We start from the raw sequence: 22,166 nt of genomic DNA, 5'->3' as shown, positions 1-22,166 counted from the left end.
ATATTTTGCACCTTTTTTCAACTATTAATGATATTTTGTTTATTTTTCAGATTTTAGAAAACTGGTTTTATGAAAATATACATGATCCCTATCCATCAAGAAATGAAAAAGAAGCACTGTCTTTGAAAACGGGATTATCCATACCTAAAGTAAGAAAATTTGCCTGTATGCCTTTAGCACTTAGCTCCTTCTTTTCTACGGGGGAGGAGGGAGAAAACTTTGTAAAAGGCTTGTAATTATGTTTTAAGAGGCTGAGGGCACCGGGATCTGAGCTGTGAAGTCATGTCCATGTCTATGCCATTGTTATATAGACAGACAAACTGTGGAAGACTAAATTCGCAGTATTCTATTGCAAACATTGAAACTTCGTGTGGGAATCGTCAATATGGCTTTGACATTTCGTGTGGGAATCGTCAATATGGCTTTGACATTTCGTGTGGGAATCGTCAATATGGCTTTGACATTTTGTGTCCTCATCATTTTGACTGTAGACAGTGAGCTTGAAAGGAATTTAGCAATTTGAAAACTTCACAGAATTAAAGTTTCTTACAAAAGACCCAATCAGGTTTTGCGGTTGTTTTAACAGTTCAGAGTGTGACAACGCTTAAACACAACAGCGGGTAAAAACGAAAGCGGGTTTTATGGTTTCATGCTATGAAAAGACCTCCCTTTCTATGGCTTCCCTTTCTTTGGAGAGTGGCCTCTAGAAATAAGGTGATTGCCTCCCGTAATTGCATCACAAAAATAAAATAGTGGAATAAAGGCGCGCTTCTGAACACGGAAACATAGAACACTAGTCTAGCTTCTTTTTTGTTTAATTAAACCTAATTGGGAGCTTAATTTTTTCAATATTTTTACGCGTGATGAAGTTTATTGTTAGTGTTACGATAGCAAAAAAATTACAAGTCGATTAAAAATTGCACGTAATAATAAAGGTCTCATTAGTAGTAATAACTATTTGTATCAATACAAAACTATTTGTAATGCACAGAATATACAAATTCATGGGTATACAAGAGGTTGTTACAGCATATTATGGTAGACACTTTTTTTTGCGATGGCCTTCGAAACTATGCCCCTTTCCCAGAAGTAAATCCACACCATTGAAAAATTTCCATAGTTTCTTATATTTTGAGTACAGTTGATTTAGTTTTGGCAATCTTTTTTTAAGTTGTTAGTAATTGTCAATAATCATAATAATAGCAATAATTTCTTCCGCGCCCATTTCTGTGTTTCTTGGTTGTGATTGGGAAAACCACTTGGTTAGATCCATTTGTCTGCGTGGAAGCTACAGACTCTGAAGAATGACTATTTGAAAAATCTCCGACTGATACAAACAATTCCAAAATGCCTATAGGACTTGAAAAAAGATGAATGATGGCTATTTTTAATGTTGTATTTTTAAAACTATTTTCTTTATAGGTATAGACCAACCCAATCTCACCCAACATATTTTCGATGGCTTGTCAAAACGAAATAAAAGAAATTTTGTGAAAAATTTTTGTGAAAAATTTTGACCAACCCAATCTTACCCAGAATATTTTCGATGGCTTGTTAAAACGAAATAAAAGAAATTTTGTGAAAAATTTTGACCAACCCAATCTCACCGAGCATATTTTCGATGGCTTGTTAAAACGAATTAAAAGAAATTTTGTGAAAAAGTTTTGTGAAAAATTTTGAGCAACCCAATCTCACCCAACATATTTCCGATGGCTTGTTAAAAGGAATTAAAAGAAATTTTGTGAAAAATTTTGACCAACCCAATCTCACCCAACATAACTTCGATGGCTTGTTAAAACGAATTAAAAGAGAATTTGTGAAAAAAAATTTTGAAAAATTTTGACCAACCCAATCTCACCCAACATATTTTTGATGGCTTGTTAAAACGGAATAAAAGACATTTCGTGAAAAATGTTTATGAAAAATTTTGACCAACCCAATCTCACCCAACATATTTTCGATGGCTTGTTGAAACGAATTAAAAGAAATTTTGTGAAAAATTTTGACCAACCCAATCTCACCCAACATATTTTCGATGGCTTGTTAAAACGAATTAAAATAAATTTTGTGAATTTTTTTTTTTTTTTGTGAAAATATTTTTGAAAGGACACGCGCTTAAATCGCTAGAAGGAAAACTCTGTCTGTTCAAACCTTGAAATTTGTCTTCATTAACCTTTTTTAACGAAGTTGGTCGAGTGACGACCAAATGGATAACTACTTAATACAAACCATGAATGGTTTGTGACTAAATGTTACTCAGTGACTAAACCCGTAAAAATATTTCATTATCTAATCTACAAAATAAAGCACATGGAGTATATCACAAATACAGCTACAAAATACTACTAAATAGCACAAAAGAAAAAAAAGTCTTTGTTTGATTCAAGTATGCTAGAACGGCATATTGAGCCTCTTAATAAATCAAATAACATTAATATTAAAAATATTAGATTAAGAAAACTCTTGTAATCTAAATTGCATTTTGGCTCTTTCATTTTCAAAAAGTTTACACTCAAAAACATAATGATATAAAGTCTCTTCAGCACCATAATTACAAGTGGAGCAATTACTTTTATTAACTCTACATAAAAATGAATTTAATTTACAGGGACCATTAACTATTTGAGTTAGTTTATAATTAGGTGAAGTTTTTGTAACTTGAAGAACTTTCAACTCGACAGAATATTTCATACCATTCAATGTTGTAATGGTTTATGCGTAAAGTTTTTCGATTTTCCTTTATAGTATTAGAGGTAGAAAGGGAATTACTGTATACATAATTTGCTTACGAGTTAGTATAATATGTATATTCATTCATTTTATGGCTATTTAAATTATTCAGGGGGGGGGGCAATAATCAGGACTTCCTCTCTTTAGATATGTGTTGAGAGCCATGTCTTTGGCTCTAAAATAAATAGGAAGGCATCCTGCTAAAGCTGTTATTGTTTCAGTTTTAGCGGATAAAAAAGCTTTGGAAATCAAAACCATAGAAATTCTTTGGACAGATACTAACTTTTTTACAATTTTCTTTTTATTCAGTGCTGACAACCATGCAGCGCTGACAAGCATATAAAATGGTGGATTCAATAGCAGCTTTATGTAATTTTCTTAGGTCAAATGGCTTAAGAACCCAAGTGGTTTTACTTTACTTTCAACATGATCATTCGACAAATTAATTTTCTGTCCAAAATTTAAGCCCAAGTACCTTACTTTATCACTTATTGCTATTCAATGACTAAAAATTAATCTATAGAGTTTCTCTTTCTTAGTAAAGATGCTAGCTTCGCATGTATGAACATCGAATTTAATTTATTTTTATCTGTCCATTTTTTTAATAGGTTAAATACCTTTTTTAGCTGTATGATCTAAGAAATGTGCATCTTTAGTTACACAGATATCATAAGCATGCGCTTGTGTTGTACAGCCTATCGGTAACTGAACGAAGCCAATCGTCTACAGTAATAGACCCTGAAAACGGAGAGAGTATGCTTCCTTGTGGGCACGATTTTTGAAGGATACGAGTTACATTGTCAGCTTTATCATTGTAAGAAATTGATCGATCTGATTGATAACTTTTTATTTGGCATAACTAGAGGAGTGGCAAAACCTAATTTTAATAACTTTTTCAAAATCCCAGGGTGCCGTGCATTGTCGAAGACACCTTTGATATTTTCCTGTTATTTTCTTCCTGTGCTGTGACAAGTTTGTCCAGGGAATCCATATTTGATTCGCTGTTAACAAATCCAAACTGGTCTTTAGAAATCGCAGTCCTTATTAATGCTTGGATAATTCAAAATATATGATAAGATTCTTTCAAAAATCTTGCCGAAAACTGGCAATAAGCTAATGGGTCGATAAGAAGTCTTAAGATAGTCGATAAGAAAGATTAAGAAGTCGATAAGAAATAAGTGTCCAGGGCATCCACAGTTGATCAACTGTTAACAAATCCAAACTGGTCTTTAGAAATCCAGTCCTTATTAATGCTTGGATCATTCAAAATACAGGATAAGATTCTTTCAAAAATCTTGCCGAAAACTGGCAATAAGCTAAGGTCCCGGTTTCATTATTTTAGGCACTTCCAGGTAAGCTAGGACGATGAAATTTGGCAGGCGTATCAGGGACCGGACCAGATTAAATTAGAAATAGTCGTTTTCCCGATTTAATCATCTGGGGGGGGGGAGGGGGTTGGCCCGTTAATTTGGAAAAATTTTAATTTGTTGGTTCGAAACGCCAAAAATGGACCCAGATATTTTCATCTTTAATCGGTTTCAAACTTACAGCACATGTCGACTGACCCAAAGAAACCTAACAAAGACGAAAATTGAATCATACTTTGTTTCAAATAAGATCATGACAAAACCCTAAAATACTGCTTTAACAATCGTAAAAATATACATTACATTTCTTATTGCCTATAGCTCTTTTAAAAAAGCCAAAGAATATGTTATACTGAAGTAACAAAAGGAAAATGATGGGTCGATAAGAAGATGGTAAACAATCATTAGTTCTCCCCCGCTTGGGATACTAAGATTTTAGCATATTTCCAGTCCCTAGGAAAACACTTAATGTTCAAACATGAATTATATATTTTAAGTAAAGTGGGAGCTAAGACATGGACATTTTATTTAAAACTACATTAACAATACCATTAAAGCCGGGAGCTTTCAGTGGTTTAACAGAATTAATAGTATCTTGTAATGAATCAGCTGGTATTGGTGACAATGTATTTCGGTTATTGTTAAATGCATATTCAACTTAACCTCGAATCTGGAGATGATAAGAAGTTTCCGTTGAGCATTAATACAAGCCTTGATTCCATATTTAATCGCACATTTTAACGTCACTTGGTCTTTTTTTTTCATGAGAAAGGCAAATAAAGACAGAAGTAAGTGCAAAAATATGGTTCGGAAAGTATTTCCAGCAGTATCTAGGAATTTAAGTAATAGATGGCATAGGCGGTTTTGGAGCTGACATTCAGTAAATTCATGTGGCTCAAGAACTCCTGCGGCAATTAGGAGGGGGGGGCTGGATTAACTGGAGTGCTTATTTATCTAGAACTCTTTTTCTAGGGGATGTGGAAAAATAGACGGATGGTACAGAAGATTTGGTATAATCCAAGATTAGGGACTGTTGACAAGGATACAAGTTAACAGAAAGAAAATGTGTTTTTCCGTTTCAGGATTTTGTCACAGTTGACTCAATTTACGGGTACACTGATCGAAAAAAAAATCGTTCTCTGAGGCTATATATTTGTGCATGGGGGAGGGGGGTAAAGACGAGTGTATCTACAATTAAATTGTCTTAACATGATTTCTTCTCTATAGCCCCTAACATAGGCTTATACTGAAGATTTTTCTATTAAAAGATCGTAAGAAAAATTTTGGGATGTCGGGAAAGGATAAGAAGTATTCCCCTTTGTAGATATACCTAGCTAAGGGCTATCTATGAACTTTTGATTTATGCTCATCCTTACTGAATAGGGGATAAATGATTCGGAGGGGGCATCCTTATTATTTATCTAAAGAATACTTCCGGTAAATTGGGAAAAAACACTATCTATCTCCATCCTTGTTGACCTTGTCAAAAAAGCGTAATTATATCTCGACTTGTCAATTTGAAACTGGCGTTTGAAACACCAACTGAAACGCACATTTTTTTACCGTATTAAAATGATCACTTTTCAAGCCTAAGTACGATTTCTATTCAATTGTAAGTACTGGAAATAATCAGGGCCATCGAAAATGTATTAACATGCTTTTGAAAAATGTCAGGATGCCAAAGGCGGTCTACAAGCTTCACCCGTTTTGCTTATTGATTAATCTATTATGGACCCCAAGTCTCAGAAAGAATTCTTCGGAACCTTAAGTTTCAGAAAGAAGGCCGACTAGTCTCAAATTCGAATCGTGAGTGTCATAGAACTTTTTTTTTGGGGGGGGGGGCTAAATAATTATATCCTTTCTTACTCTTTACTGCCAGTTCTGCATGTAAGCAGAAGATCAAATAGCTAAAATAATTTGCTTTCCTTGTAACTTTAAAGCTTTTGTTATTTTTATTGGCCCTTAAATTTTTACACAGGACAAATAGTCAGTTAGAATTGGATTTTCTGTTGCTTTTACTGCATGTCTATGATATCAAAATTTCAAATCTCATTATTACTCCTCTGAATTTCTGCGGAACCAGTCAATTCTAACTGAATTATAGTAGCCCACATTTATTATTTTTCATTTATAACCTGCTACAATCGTAATCCGACCTGTGTATGCTGTAAACAAAGCTTTAAACAACTCTGTCAGAGCAAAAAGATCGCACGAACAGCGGAGACATCCATTCTCTGGTATTTTGCCGACTGATACCCGATAAGGAGCCGGAAGTTTCTTCCATTGACATTGTGAAAGGAATTTCGTCAAAGAATACAGCTTACTCCCTGTAGCTTCTGAATCTTCCCGAAATTGCTCCCCCTTCAATCGAAGGCAGTGTTCCTATAAAACAAAAATCGTCTTTGATATCATTGTGATACCCTAATTTGATATCATTGCAGATACCCTAAAGATACAGTAATCGTTTTCGGTCCTTTTTCGACAACTGCAATCTCAATATTTACTTTTTGAAATTTAGACTTAGTTATTCATTTACCTTTTGTACATCTATATCTAGATGAAAACTTGTAATATAATGCTCTTTGCAAATAAAATATACCGTTTCGTTCATATAGACTTATCCTGTTTCCTGTAGACTTTTTCTATATCTATTTCTAGTTGTTAAACATCTAAAATCTATAAGATTTAAAAAGGTGAATTGTTCCAGAAGTTCTATCCATTTCAGTGTAAGACAGTTAATTCAATTAAAGCAAATGTTTTTAAAATGTTTCTAGGGAATTACATAGTAGGGTTAGATTGTTATTGTTGATGTCATTATGGGCAGACTAAGAAAACGTGGTTCAGGTCGCAAAAGCCCATTGCCAGTAATGTAGTAATGTAATATCAGTTATGTCATTATGTCAGTTAATACCAGTCGTTATGTCATTATGCCACTAATGTCAGTTAAAAATGAACAGGAATTAATTTTAACAGAAATTACCACAAACAGAAGACTAATAACCTTCTAAAGACCTGGGGGAAGACTATGTCTTCCCCTATAAACCTTCTAAAGACCAAAGCATTATCTGCGATTTCCTGAAAATTAAATAAATTAGTAAGTTTATTTCTTCTATAACGTTAATAAGGCGGAAATTGCTGAGGAATGAGCAGCTATATAACATTAATCTACCTTCAGTTCTTATTAAAAAGTCCATTTACTTTCATTTGTCCTTTTCAGTAATCTTAGTTAGTATGATGATTTTATTATTCTTTTTTTTTTTTACTGTCATGACAAATAAAAACACTGTTGGAAAGAAGAACTATCAAACAGTTCGTGGTAACGAACTATAGTAAGGAGCGACCCGGCTCAATAGTAAACGAAACTCTAAAAAACGAAATTTTGATGCTAAAAGATACATCAAAAGAATTGAATTTTCATGCTTATTATAAATATATAAATTTAAAAAAACTAGTTTTTCAACTGAAAGTAAGGAGCGACATTAAAACTTAAAACGAACAGAAATTACTCCGTATATGAAACGGGGTTGTCCCCTTCGCAATCCCTCGCTCTTTACGCTAAAGTTTGACTCTTTGCCACAATTCTACTTTTTAAAACAATTAAAAGCTTTAGTGTAAAGAACGAGGGATTGCGGAGCGGACAACCCATTTCATATACGGAGTAATTTCTGTTCGTTTTAAGTTTTAATGTCGCTCCTTACTTTCAGTTAAAAAAATACTAGTTTTTTTATTATTTAGTTTTCAGTAAAGCCCGAATGATGGCCCTGCCTTTAGAAGGCTTATGGTGCGTTAGCCCTGGTAATGTGTGTGGTAATATCTATTCATCGGGAAATTGGCTTGATTATTCTTCGGGATTTTTGTCTGTTTTGGGTTTCATTGATTCATTAGTAGTGATAGTCGTTTTAGGTTTGAATAATGAATTAACTTTATTGCTCGTCATCTTTGTATTAATGTACCTTTTTATTTTTTTTAATCTCTTTTTATTTTATTTTTTAATTAATGACAATTAAGTGGTGTAAAAGGTCTTCTGTAACAAAGCTAAGAGCCTTATTAAGGCTGTAAAAACTGTTTTCTTGTGTTTTGAAATTATTTTCGTGCTAATTTTAACTTCCTTTTAAATAGTAGTGTTAGTATAGGCGGGGTTAGGTACTCAGTGCCTGGGGCAATATCTATTCTAACACACAACCCCAACAGAAATTTCCAAAGAAATTTTAAAGATGTATCTTTTTCTAATTGGTGCCCTAACAGATTTTCTGTACACAAACACCCCTTCTCTTACCTCTGTACAACCTTGTGTACCTAGCCAAAAGGTGGCAGCTTGGTTCTGCTCAACTGGGAAAGGGGTAATAGAGAAATGACCAACTGTCGTTTTTATGACCCTTGGTATCTACCAAGTGACATATACCGATCGCAAATTCTGTCGGCCTGTCTGTCGGTCCCGGTTTTGCTACTTTAGGCACTTCTAGGTAAGCTAGGACGATGAAATTTGGCAGGCGTATCAGGAACCAGATCAGATTAAATAAGAAATTGTCTTTTTCCTGATTTGACCGTCTGGGGGGGGGGAGTGGGGGAAGGTTGAATCGGAAAGAATAGAAAAAATGAGGTATTTTTGACTTAGGAACAGGTGATCGGATCTTAGTGAAATTTGATATTTCGAAAGATATCGTGTCTCAGAGCTGTTATTTTAAATCTCGAAGGAATCTGCTCTATCTGGGGGATCTTTAATTCTGAAAAATTAGAAAAAATGAGGTATTTTTAACTTACGAAGGAGTAATTGGATCTTAATGGAATTTCATATTTAGAAGGACCTCGCAACTCAGATCTCTTACTTTAAATCCCGACCTGATCCAGCGTCATTAAGGGTGGAGTGGGGGGGGACCTAAAATCTTGGAAAACGCTTAGAGTGGAGGGATCGAGATGAAACTTGGTGGGGAAAATAAGCAGAAGTCCTAGATACGTGATTGACATAACCGAAAAGGATCCGCTCTATTTGGGGGAGTTAGGGAGAAGGGGTTAATTCCGAATAATTAGAAAAAATGAGGTATTTTTAACTTACGAAGGAGTAATCGGATCTTAATGAAATTTCATATTTAGAAGGACCTCGTAACTCAGATCCCTTACTCTAAATCTCGACCGGATCCAGTGTCATTGGGGAGGGATATTGGAAAACACTTAAAGCGGAGAGATTAGGATGAAACTTGGTGGGAAGAATAAAAACATGTCCAAGATACTTGACTGACATAACCGGACTGGATCTGTTCTCTTTGGTGGAGTTGGGGGGGGGGAGTAATTTGGAAAAAACAGAAAAAATGAGGTATTTGTAACTTACAAACGGGTGATCAGATCTTAATGAAATTTGATATTTAGAAGGATCTTGTGCTTTAGAGCTCCCATTTTAAATCCCGAACAGATCCGGTGAAATTGGGGGCAGTCGGAGGGGGAAATGGGAATTCTTCGAAAACGTGAAAATTTGAGGGGGGAAACAGAAATCTCGGAAAACGCTTAGAGTGGAGAGATCGCGATTAAACTTGATAGTAAGAATAGGAACAAGTTATAGATACGTGATTGACATAACTGGAACGGATCTGTTCACTTTGGAGGAGCTGGGGGATGTTGATTTGGAGAAATTAGAAAAACTGAGGTATTTTTAACTTAAGAACGGGTGATCGGATCCTAATGAAAGTTGAGATTTAGAAGGAACTCATGTCTCAGAACTCTTATTTCAAATCCCGACCAGATCTGTCGACATTTGGGGGAGTTGTAGGGGGAAACCGGAAATCTTGGCAAACGCTTAGAGTAGAGAGAAATCAGGATGAACCTTGGCGGGTAGAATAAGCAAATGTCGTAGATACGTAATTGACGTAACCGTAATGGATTCACTCTTTGGGGGATTTAAGGGGTGGTTCTTTGGCGAGTTTGGTGGTTCTGGACGTGCTAGGACGATGAAAATTGGTAGGCGTGTCCGGGAGCTTCACAAATTGACTTGGTAAAGTCATTTTCCCCGATTAGACCATCTGGGGGGCTGAAGGGAGAGGAAAAATAAGAAAAAATGACGTATTTATAATTTACGAGTGGGTGATTGGATTTAAATGAATTTTGATATTTAGAAGGACCTCATGACTCAGAGCTCTTATTTAAATCCCGTCCGGCATTAAGCCTCTGATTTTCTTTTTAAATCAATCTATTGATTCTTAGAATTTCGCTAGAGCTCAAACCATCGGAGCTCTTGGCTCGTCCGGCCTCGTCACAAGTACCATATGAGCTCTTTGCTCTTATTTTCTGTAAGGTCATTCGGAATGTTGTATAGAATTGAAGAATTTGAAAAATTCAGATGACAAGGAAAAATTTACTATGGGAAGACCATTGATAAATTTTTCAAGGTCATCCATTCAAAATGACACGATACAGAAAATGTTTGTTTTAAGACCAATTTCCATGCTTAAATACGACCGTGGTACTAACAGAAAAAGAGAGGAAAACATTTTATCGTTAAAGAGGCTTTCGTTTCCTTCGGCTGATGAAAAAGTGGCCAGTAAACAACATGTGCTGATTTTTTTTTATGCTGATTTTAACTTCTTTTTAGATTTCGTCTTGGTTTTGCTCTACTAGAAAGAAAGTAATTGACCGAGATCCCACTGCGTTTGTGATGAAGCACAAAGGAAGAAGACACATAACTCATGGTTATCTTCCAAGACAAAACTATGCTGAAAATATGCACAATTGTGCAGAAAATATGCACAATTATGCAGAAAATATGCACAATCATGCAGAAAATATGCACAATCATGCAAGCTATCCTCCACCACCGATTCTTCATTCACATGTTGTGGATCTGCCTTCCCGTTTAGCCATGGCTTTTGCTGCGAGTAGTCAAAGCTCTGCAAGTCTTTACCCTAACATGGTCATTCAAGACCACTCTGATGAAGATCATCCATTGACGATATCAGATACACCTGAACCCCAGTAATTGACTAAAAACATGTGTATCAACTCTTTTACTTTGTTCTTACTGACTGGCCTGGTTATAAAAATAACCAACTTCTTCCTTTAACAATGAAACTCTCCTTACTGTAAATGTATATGTACATTTTTGCTAATTATTTGATTCCAAATCAATACCTCTAATTTAGTCCCTCCCCTCCTAATTCATACACGTCAATTTATCTGATGTATCTAAATGGCAATTTAATTATTACCAATAATTACAGGCGTTGAGAGCAAAATGATTTTTTTTTTTTTTGCATTTATTGATATTTCAGGGGGGTGGTAAGTTCTCAAGTTCTCAAAATCATAAGATCTCAAGCATGAAACTAGTGCCCACATCTTTTATCTTAAACTGTGATTTTATTGATCGTCAAATTATTAGTTAGAGTAATAGCATTAAGGTCTTCAAAATAATTAAAAATAACTTATCTCATTCTCAAAGGTTCAATTTTTCCTTCATCTGCATATAGTATGTTATTCAGTCCAGATTAATGCTAAATTATTTACACATATGCCAAAATTCGGCCTATTACTCCGAGGCCCAAGAGAATCATCGTATGTTGCACAAAATCTGATCTTAAACATTTCATCACATTAATTACATGACCAAGAAGAAGTCCTGATCTCTTTTTAAATTATACGTTTGGGTCAAAGATATAAGGAATATTTTCGGCCACTGGGAACTAAAGCCCGTTGTTTGGCTGGCTAGAAACGGTGAAAATTCCTTTCCAATCACATACTTCCGTTTGGCTGGCTAGAAACGGTGAAAATTCCTTTCCAATCACATACCTCCACAGTCCCCAGTGAGCGAAAATACTCATGGAGTACCTATTATAAAATTGTTGGGTTTTGATGGTTGTGTTTAAGGGATGTGCTTTTTCTTTCTTTAATTTTGTGTATGTTTTAATTAGTACCTAAGTCTTGGCGAATGTTCAAAACAGTGTTTGCATTGTTTCAACTAAAAACCTGAACGAATATAAAAAAAAAAAGTTCCATACCCCACCTTGATAAAAATGGGGGAAGGGTTGCCACGGAAATATGTGCAGCTGTAAATAAAGAAAAGTGGAGTAATGACCCACTCACAGGGAGATTTTTACCTATACTGAGATCCAGCTAGTGCTAGTTTGATCCAGGCAAATTATTTAAGATGAAATTTATCAAAATTGAACTTTCTGGTGGTGGGCAACAGTAAACCTGAAAGATCTGATTCACCCAAATTACATTTAGCCAGGTCTAGGTATTTGTAAAATCTCAATGCGAATAGGCTTTAACGAGCCTATTTGCGAATTACCTATGACTTAACGAGCCTACGACTCAAGGCGAATTAGGCTTTTAGTCAGCAAAGAGTCGGTATTGCTAATTGTGCAACAAAAAGTTCCTCCTGTACTAGCTTGTAGCTATTTAGACAAGTAGAAAAACTTTATATTTTATATGGAAAAAATTTCCTTGTCCTCTTCTATGTTAATGTTCCTTTGATTTTTTTTTATTCAACCTTTAGTCGAAAATACCCTTCAGAAAAATCTTGTTTTTCTAAAAAAAAAAATCCAAGTAATTCCGTGATATTAATGCATGTAAAATGTTTTTTGTTTGTCAAGACATGTCAAAACGTGTCTTTTCCCAACAATAAGTAGGAATTTCGATGATTTATTTCTCTTGGAAATAATTACTCTCTTTTACAGTAGTGTTAGAATACTCTTTGTATTTCAATACTCCTTTATTGCTTTCTTCTTCAAGAGGTTTGGGAATTCTTGACATCAACCACTTTTTCTGGAACCTACTGAAAACAAGAAGTCGCACACTCAAGTCATTTAATTTTTGGTTTCTAGATTTAGATTTTTTCAAGCTAATTTAGTCGAAGTAACGTCTTTTAAGTATCTCACATCCGCGGAGGTTTTCAGGTTTTTATTCCCGTTTTTGGGCATCAAACTGAAATATTCTTACGGAACCAAATCAAATGTTCGTAAAATATGATTGGGTTTCGTCGCAGTATTTTATCTTGTCGTAAGTAACGCAAAATAAAACCACAAAAGAATCGTGAGGTGTAGAATAGGCCTTATGGTTTGAGAAATGCTGTCCTTAGAAAAATTAATTGCTACATCCCCCTCCGGACTCAAATATAAGCAAAAAAACGAAAGAAAAATGAAAAATGTAATCAAAGTGGGCAACCACCAGCTATGGTGCCCGGGGCAGTTGTCTCTGTTGCCCCCCTCCTTTGAACGGCTCTGCTACTTACTGATTGGAAATGAAGAATTTTCTATATGCCAAAGGCGCCAATTTAAATCTTCATGTGCAATGATATTTGGTATTTGATTTGGTTGTAAATGTGTTTCTATTCGTGTTCATTGATCTATGGTAAAATAGTAAGTATAGAATATTCAGCTAGTTTAAACCCGCTTGACCACATTTGCATGATATTAGCATGCCTCTTGCCTGTATTAGCGGGGAGGGGTCTACCAGTTCTAAAGTACACCCTCTCCCCCCATACTTCTGAATTTTGTTTTTTAAGAAATAATTCAAAATGGGATCGTATTTGTACGAATTGCTGTTTCCGTGGAGGGGAAAAATCTGACTGTCCCCATGGAGTTTTGTACCCCAGGAGTTCAAAGTAAACACTAGTCGGTTTTTATTAATAGTATTTATAGAACATATAATGTTCTATAAATTTGGAAATTTGTTCCTAAAAAACTGAAATGTTCTAAAATTTTGTTCTAATCTTACTATTTTACGGATGATTTCCCCAGATACTCTTTACAGAGTAGTGCCTTTAAGTTAATTTTATGTTTACAAATGCTCATATATTTAATTGATATGTTTTTTGTTGTTGTCTTGCTATGACCATATTTGAGTGTTACTTAATTAATGGAGATTCTTTTTTGTTGCCTCTTTGTATTTACATTTTGTATTACTGATTAATAAAAGTTCATTAAAAACGAAACATCTTAATAGCAAATTTTTTTTCTAGGTCCTATGAATTGTAGTAGAAATTCTTTCACAGAAACATATATGCTGTAATTGTAAATCAAAATTACTTATATCTGAATTCTGTTGATTGGTCATAAGACATTTTTTTTGGGAGGGGGGGGGGATTAAGGGGTTCGACCCCCCCCTCCCGAAATTTTTGTCCGAATCGTAAAACAACATAGCAGAAATGCATATAAACAAATTTTTAATGCGTTTTGTTGCACCCCCCCCCCTGAAGAAAGATCTTGGACACATCCTTAGCTGGTATTTTGTTACTGATTGATCGTAGTTAGATGTGTATCTCCGATTATCCCAAATTATCTTTCTTCTTTATTAAATAAGCAATTTCGTGAAAATTCCTTTATTCCAATTTGAAAGAACTGTCTCGTTATCCCATACTTCCCTAATAAGTTTAAGTATTGGATAAAACCAGTAAAAGCTCTTTCCCCATATTTCAGTTTCTCAGTAAGAACCCATAGCCTCCAGCTCAAAGGTTATGGGTAACTCATAAAAGGGGAAGCTAGTGCCTCGACCGAGTCCGTTGATTTTTGAATTAAAATGGAATAAAATAGAACTTGACACCCACAACTATTTCATTCCAATTCAAAAATCAACAAGTGTCAAGTATCATCAAAAACATCTATCTTGTGACGTTTCTCGGCATTATTACAAGGTTGGTAATTGCTTTTTTCGAAACTGACATTCATATGCTAATTGCTAAACTAATTCAACATCAACGACATCTATTTTTTGACGTTTTTCGGCAGCATTGCAAGGTTCGTAATTGCTCTTTTTGAAGCTGAGATTCATATGCTTATTGCTAATACTAATTTGGCTCATTATTATACCAAAAAAAAAAGAAACGTGAAAAGCTAAATGTTGTTGTTTTCTTTGCGGCGGTGACAATTTCCCCTACTTATCAGTTAACCATATTTTTTGCTCAAGCTATTTTCTTATTTTTAGTACGTCAGAGTAGTGTCACTTTCCTTATAGAGGTTTCTGATGCCAAAACACTATACCCTATGTTCTGAATTTTACATTAGTTTTGGAAACTGCGTAGAATTTAAATTTAAGAAAAATGGGAATCTCTGCTAAAGACATTGTTTTTATTGTTACCAAATTTGTCTGTGCCATAATAGAACATATTATTTGAAAATACAACTGAGTAAAAATGTTTGCTAAATTAGAACATCTGAATCACTGAGCACTTGTGGAAACTCCAACTGTTTTTAAATGGCAGAAGGTTGCTGCTAACGATTTTCAATATATCAGATGTATTTTCATACATCAATTTTACATTATTTTTGGAAACAGTTCAGTTGGAAACAGTCGGAAACATCATTGTTTTGGAAACAATTCAGTTGGAAACATCAAACATCAGTTGGAGCAAACATCAGTTGGAAACATCATTGAATACATTATTTTTGGAAACATCAAACAGTTGGAAACTCCAACTGTTTTTAAATGGCACAAGGTTGCTGCTAACGATAAATAACGAAGTTCAGAAACCTTTTCTACAGGGCGTGAGATGATGTTCAAGCTGAATAGAAATGACAAGCAGGTCTTGGGGTGTCACCTACTTTGGAATATCCTTAAAATATTCTCCCCAACAGTTCTAAATATCCCTCGGGCTCATGAGCGTTCGCACATTTTTTCTGTTCATCTTTTAAACTGCGAAAATGTTACCAATCACAAGGCAGACCAGACATGCATATTCACTGGAACTTTTAGTCCTGTCCGGTCCTGGATCAGTTTCTAAGATTAGCATTTACTCTTCCTCCTTCTTTCTTTCTCAAAACTTCATCTTCAGCTTCCTTCAATCATTCAAATGGCGATTTTCAGTAACTGTCAACACTCACACCATCAGGGTTGTCAGATAGCCTGTCATCTAGGACCATATAATATTCCTGGCTTGTATTTTTGTCGCGGAACTTTGGCATGTTGTATTTCTTCACCGCAGCTGATACTTTCTTCGCAGCCTTCGAGTTCATTTTATATTGTGCTCTGACTAATTGGGTGTCAGAGAAACGACTGCTCCACGGTTTGCCCATAAGGTTCAAGGGATTTTCTTCCGCGTTTACTTATGAATATATGGCCGATCTGGTTACAGATCCATCCCCCCAGTAAAACTCCGCGTATATTTTTGGACAGTTTTATGCAAGCATCATAAAGTTCCTAAAATCATGTCGTGCATTGGACATCTATCAGGTGCACTGGTTGCCGCAAGACCGTTTGAGCCCATTGCTGTCATAGTCGTGGTTGCTGCCAACTTTTGAATTGAAATAACCGTAGACAACTATTATGTCTCATACCGTTTTCAGCAGCAAAACCTTGGAACATGATACCAATTGGCTCCCAATCCAGAAGACTTTTCTCTGCTGCGCCACTTAGTGCTAGAGCTACTCCAGACACTTTCACTCTCTTTCTATAATATGGTATGGAATACTATTCTCAATCAAAGACCCCAATTTGTAGAGCTCTTATGCAGCACATCTATAATGGTGTGTAGTGTAGTCAAAACGTCTAGTCAAACATATCGAAACGTGTAGTCAAATATAATATATCAGCACATCTTACCAACCGTTCCCACCTCAATTATTTAAATGTGTTAACTGGTTATCAGAATCAAATATCATTCCTGTTAAAATCCAACAAAAAAATAATCTTTCGTGCAATTCAATATTTCAAGATCAGTCCGACATCCAAGTCCGTTCTTCACAGATTCCATAAAATTTTGGTTTTAACACTGACGTTATTAAACAGTCGACTAGTCCTCGCCATTTTGTTCAGACCTGGCACCGGCAGGTGTAACCCTGAAGAGTCACCAGACATTCCAGACAACCCTGTGGTCTACTAACCCGTCCCTTGGTTGGCATTAAAATTATCTTTTTGCTTTAGTTGTAGAAATTTGAAACGTGTAGTCATTTTGTTTTGAGGAGTCGTAAAGAGAAAAACTGTATTCTTTGGTAATGAACTTTCTAACTGCTCTAGTAAAGAGGGTCTTTTGGAGCCCTCCTCTTCTTTTGTCTCCCTGTTCATGTTTGCGGCACAAGCGTTTTGTTTTGACAGTTTTCAATGGGACGATATAGAGAAAACTGGCTTTTGGAGGAATCAAGTTAAACCAAAAGTAGTGGCAATGCACCCAAAAATTTCCTTATAAGAAAGATGTCGGCTTAAAAATCAGAGGTTCTTTGCTAGAGGTACTTATGTGGAGAGACAGGGAAAGAAAGGAGGGAAGACAGACTTTAAAGGAAAGAAAGAACCTGCAGTTAAGAAGAGGAGGTTGAGAAACAGAAGAATATACAGGCTAGACACTTTACAGGAAGCAGAATATAATTTCCAAAAACTTTTTTAGAACCCGGGTGGAGGCAAAGACAAAGCTCTTGAGCTTAAATATCTTCTGAATCAGTATGACAGGTGTATTTGAAATCTATGTTTTATAATTGGTTGTTTTCTTTTTTTCATTATTACTGCAGAAAATTACGTCCCGAGACGGGTCCGTTGCCTTTAGCTTACTTACAATAACAATTAGAGTGTAAGGACTTTGTGACTTGGTTCATTTCTACAGCAGGCCAAGTTGCAGATGTGATTTTATGCTTCCTACCCCCTTTAATTTTCTTCTTCAAAAGATGCCATTTCCAGAAATTACTCATTTGGTGGTGGCTAAAGCCATGCCTAGAACCTCTAGGAACTGTGGTTAAAACCTGCCTGTCGCAAGACCTTCTCCATGAAGTAGTTGCAATCCATGTGGTTGCGGCGTGCTGCCCTCAGAAAGTGCTTTGCTCCGAAGCGTTGTCAGTAGTAGGTTAATTTGTACATACTTAATCAACTAATCATGGCGTTAACTAGATATTCACAAAGCTAAAGACCATTGTAAATAGAAGGTTTTCAATCTCAGACTAAAATCCAAATTATTACCACTTTTTACCAGAGAAATTAGGGAGGTACGCTTATTGAATCCTCTACTTGTCCATCCTTTTGCGAAAAGAAACTGAAAAGTTATTTTCAAAGAGCTTTTCAAAAAGAAAAGAAACTGGGAGCCAGAGGCGCCATTTGGGGGGTGGGGGTGGGCAAATGCCCACCCCAGATTTTCCAGGGGGCCCAAGCTTCCACCAAAAAGGGTCCTTTGCCGGCCATAATAATAACATTATTTGCTATTAACCATTGTAAACTTTGAAAGCAGGTTAGATACATAATCTAATTCTCAAGTTCTGTCAAATGCCCGTATCCTAGATGATTATATTAATATTTTAAATTCTGAATATTTGCAGTAATTCCTCTAAGTTGATAGACTAAAATAGGTCAGTTCCTGGCCTATCATTTCTTGATGGAATTGTTCCTTGTTATCTTCCAGTTGCACTACATAGAAGCAATTACGCGAGCAACGAAATCGCTGTCTCAGCAACTCCATGCCGTCGTCGTCGACTTGGTTATTTCTCGATCGCACACCCTGATTCAGGCTACAAGAAGCAAACTCACCGACCTGCGTTCAGATGCTTCATTTGTATCGGTTTTCAAGAAGGCTAAAGAGTTTGCAACAGAACTCGAAATTGAAGTACCTGCTGTGAATGGACCCGCGACTAGACCCTCCTCTGTTGGTCAGAAAGGACAACCTTGAAGAATTCAAAAGATCACCAAGCATCGGAAACAATTTGTGACAACTTTGACGCTAGGAAAGATTTTCATCGAATCTGGAAATTGGTCTACTACTTTGGCGGATGAAATGAAGCAAGAATACTTCAAAACTTTTGACCGTCTACTAGCCAAATTTGACAGAAGGTTCACAGATAACTTGCCAGTGCTGAGTACGCTCGAAGCCTTGGATCCAAGCTCAACCAAGTTTATGGACAGAGAGCTGCTCAAGCTGTTCTCTTCTCTTTACGGCGAGCTGGATATCGACAGCATTCTTCTCGAATCTCAAGCTGGTATTGCCAAGCGTTTCTTACTCAATGAGGAGAAAAAGCCGGAAAACTTCCTAGACATTGTCGACCATCTTCAGGCATTACCAGTTGCTTACTCAGAAGTGATTAAAGTACTTCGTATTGGTGCCACACTTCCTAAGACAACAGCGAGCAATGAGCGTTTGTTTTCTAGCCTAGAAATAGTGAAAAACTACCTGCAGTCTACAACAGATGATGATCGTCTCAGTCACCTCCTTTTGATATTTGCAGAGAAGGATTTAGTAAAACATTTGGACTACAACCAGCTTGTTGACGATTTTGCAAAGATGAAAGCTCGGCGGTTCCCCTTGTTACCTTGAATGTTGTTATATTTTTTTTCTTGTCATGTTTTCCTTTTTGTAAATATATTTGATCTGGAAGATTTCTGCTGAAGGGACACTGAGATTTTGGTTACAACCCTCAGAATAACAATGAAGGTTACTTTCACGGACGTATTGTTTACTTAAATAAGAAAGTTTCTCGCTGAGGAATGCCAGCCTGTAGTCTGGTTGAATTTTCCACTTTCAGTTTAATCACTTAACCTCGTTGATTGTATTCTTCGTTGTTGTAATTAATTTTAGAGGTCAGTGTGGCTGAGTTCCACATTTGGTTACAGTACATTTCCAAGCAACACACGAGTGCTGAAAATGCATTTTTACTTAGAATATTCGATCAAAGTGCTGCCAAAACCCGGATTTTTCTTACGCGACACAAAGTGAATCGGGGGGGGGGGGGGCAGATGGAGTTCATGCCCACCCCAAGATTTGGCCCAAATAGCGCCTCTGCTGGGAGCATCTTTTGAGGAATTTGAAAGGGTCAGGAGTTCTCTGTTGTGCTATGTGCCTTGATTGTATATTATTTATGATGTTTATACATTGATGTATGTACATGTATATTATTTATGATGTATGTGCATTGATATATTCACATGTATATTACTTATGATGTATGTACATGTATATTATTTACGATGTATGTACATGTATATTATTTAAGATGTATGTACATTGAATACATGGCACTTTGTTCAACAATTAGCAAGATATTTTACGTTTATTTAATTGGATTGTTATTTACGTAATTTCATTACGCGTAATTTACGCAATTTGATTTATTAATTTAATTTTTATTACAATATTTTACGTAATCTAATTACGTTTCTCTTTAGTTTTTTAACTGTTAACACATTTGAGATCTCTTATCAATTTTTACCAAAATTGCTTCCGGAGTTTCCTGTAGTAGCAAAAAAAAAATCACTAATGGACCCTGTCGAATCCCCTCAAGAAACGAAATGATTTTATCATATTACCTTGATTTATACAATTAGTAAGTATCCATGACTCCCAGCCCATCATCTACCTGAAAACAATCACGTGACGCTATTAATTAAAGCGTGTAATTTTGTGGAGTAGTTTTAAGATCAAAGTGAGAGTCAGTTGGTCTCTGACTCTGATCCTTATGAGCGAGACTATACATTTTTTTTTATTTTCTCTTTTATACTAGAAGCCTGAGGGCAAGTGAGTATTACCAAAGAGATTGTATACAGTCAGTCCAATTAAAGGTGACATATTCCGTCTGTATTTCAAAAACTATACACTTTGTTTTATTAGCTGGGGATGGAGTTAAAACTTTCAATAAAAGATCGTTTTTAGCCAAGGGGAGCTAAGGGCACTTATAATTATGGGCTTTATGATATGGGGCAAAATGATTTTCTCATGTTTTCATAAAATGGAATACGCTATTTTTTTTTTTTTTTTATCTCTTTTGCTCGTGAGTTTTTTAGGCTAGTTATCACGGGTTATTTATTAATCCAAAAAATAATAGAAGACAGGGAAGCGCCGCCCCTGAGAAGAAGATAAAATCAAAGGTGAAACTTCTACATAATAAGACGTCCACCAGATTCATTAAATAAGATAAATCGCTATGCTTCTTCAGGCGTGTCTTTTTGTCTGAAAAGAAATCAAGGTCTTGAAAAATATTCTCCATTTTGTCGCTACATCACTGTTCCATACACGAGCTAATAAATTAGGCTTTTTATAAATGCGTTAATGGGCATATAAATGTTGAATGGTTTTCGTGGAGAAATCTGTGAAGATCTGTTAGTAAGGGTATCAATCCGATTATGACTCCTTGGATCTTAAATTATGGATCAAGAAAAGGATTAGATCACAGATAAAAAGATTAGTTTGTAATCACACATAAGCTTTTGTCAATAAAAAAAGGCTTAGCTCAGTATAACTAGATAGAATAATAAGGAATACCCAATAGATACCAAGTATTAAATTTTATCCAAATGCATTGAAATACGCATTTATTGAATTGTACGATTGTAGTAGCCGTTAATCACTTTTGAACGGGCATTATTAATAATGCTGGGATTCAGCAATGTGTCCATACTATGGCAAATATAACTAAGAAAAATTTTGCTCTTAATATTGCAATCAATGGTGCTTCTAGGTCTGAGCAGGGGGGGGGGCAACTGTCCTCCCCAGTTTTTCGGACATCTAACATCGAATTTATATTTTCACGCTCCTATTGAAGTGGGTAATTGACTAAATAATTGTTGCAATTGTAATTTTCGTAGACCTTGCCTCCCCCCTAGTTTGTAAGGCCTAAAACTGTTACTGATTAAATGTATCCAGTTTTCCATGAAAATGCTTTTTTAAGAAATTACAAAGACATTGAGGCGTTGAGGAACACCTCTATAAAAAATTGGAAGGCTTGCGAAATGAATCTTCGATGAGAAACCGTATTTATTCTGCAAGATTCACTCCTGGACCTGCTATTGTTAACCTCTCTTCTAAAACGTTGGAACCCCAGGAAATCGAAACACAAGAAAAAGCTACCGAAACAGGTTCCTGTGGCAGATATAGTTTCCTCTCTAGAGTCCGCTTTGCATAAACACTATCCTTCTGTTTTTAACCCTGATGAAGTTAGATCTGGTCTTATAAATACCCTTTATAACAGCCAAAAAATTTTAAAAATGATCTAACAAAATATTTTAATAAACTGATTATAATAGTACTGAACCAGCTACGAAAAGGCCTTTGAGACAGGCTGCTAAAAAAGCAAGGTTGGCTCTGAGAAATTGCATTTAATCACTTTGTTCTCTTTAGTTTAAATGAGTTTATATTCTCACATCATTATTTTTGTCAGTCCTGGTTGAACTTCGTTCAAGTAAGGATGC

The 22,166-nt window shown here is 35.7% G+C and overlaps 1 protein-coding gene across 2 annotated transcripts in view; it reads left to right on the top strand.

Moving 5' to 3' along the window:
• LOC136041039 (uncharacterized) overlaps positions 1-11,817 on the top strand; it is a 44,025-nt gene extending 32,208 nt beyond the window's left edge. For both annotated transcript variants that reach the window (XM_065725571.1, XM_065725570.1), the window contains exons 3-4: positions 51-149; positions 10,678-11,817. In XM_065725571.1, coding sequence (XP_065581643.1) covers positions 51-149; positions 10,678-11,061 — 483 coding nt within the window. In that variant the 3' untranslated portion in view covers positions 11,062-11,817. The remainder of the gene's footprint in view (positions 1-50; positions 150-10,677) is intronic.
• Positions 11,818-22,166: the final 10,349 nt, after the last annotated feature.

This window comes from Artemia franciscana, chromosome 21 (genome assembly GCF_032884065.1).
Source record: "Artemia franciscana chromosome 21, ASM3288406v1, whole genome shotgun sequence".
NCBI lineage: Eukaryota > Metazoa > Arthropoda > Branchiopoda > Anostraca > Artemiidae > Artemia > Artemia franciscana.
This window is presented reverse-complemented; position numbering and strand designations above follow the sequence as displayed.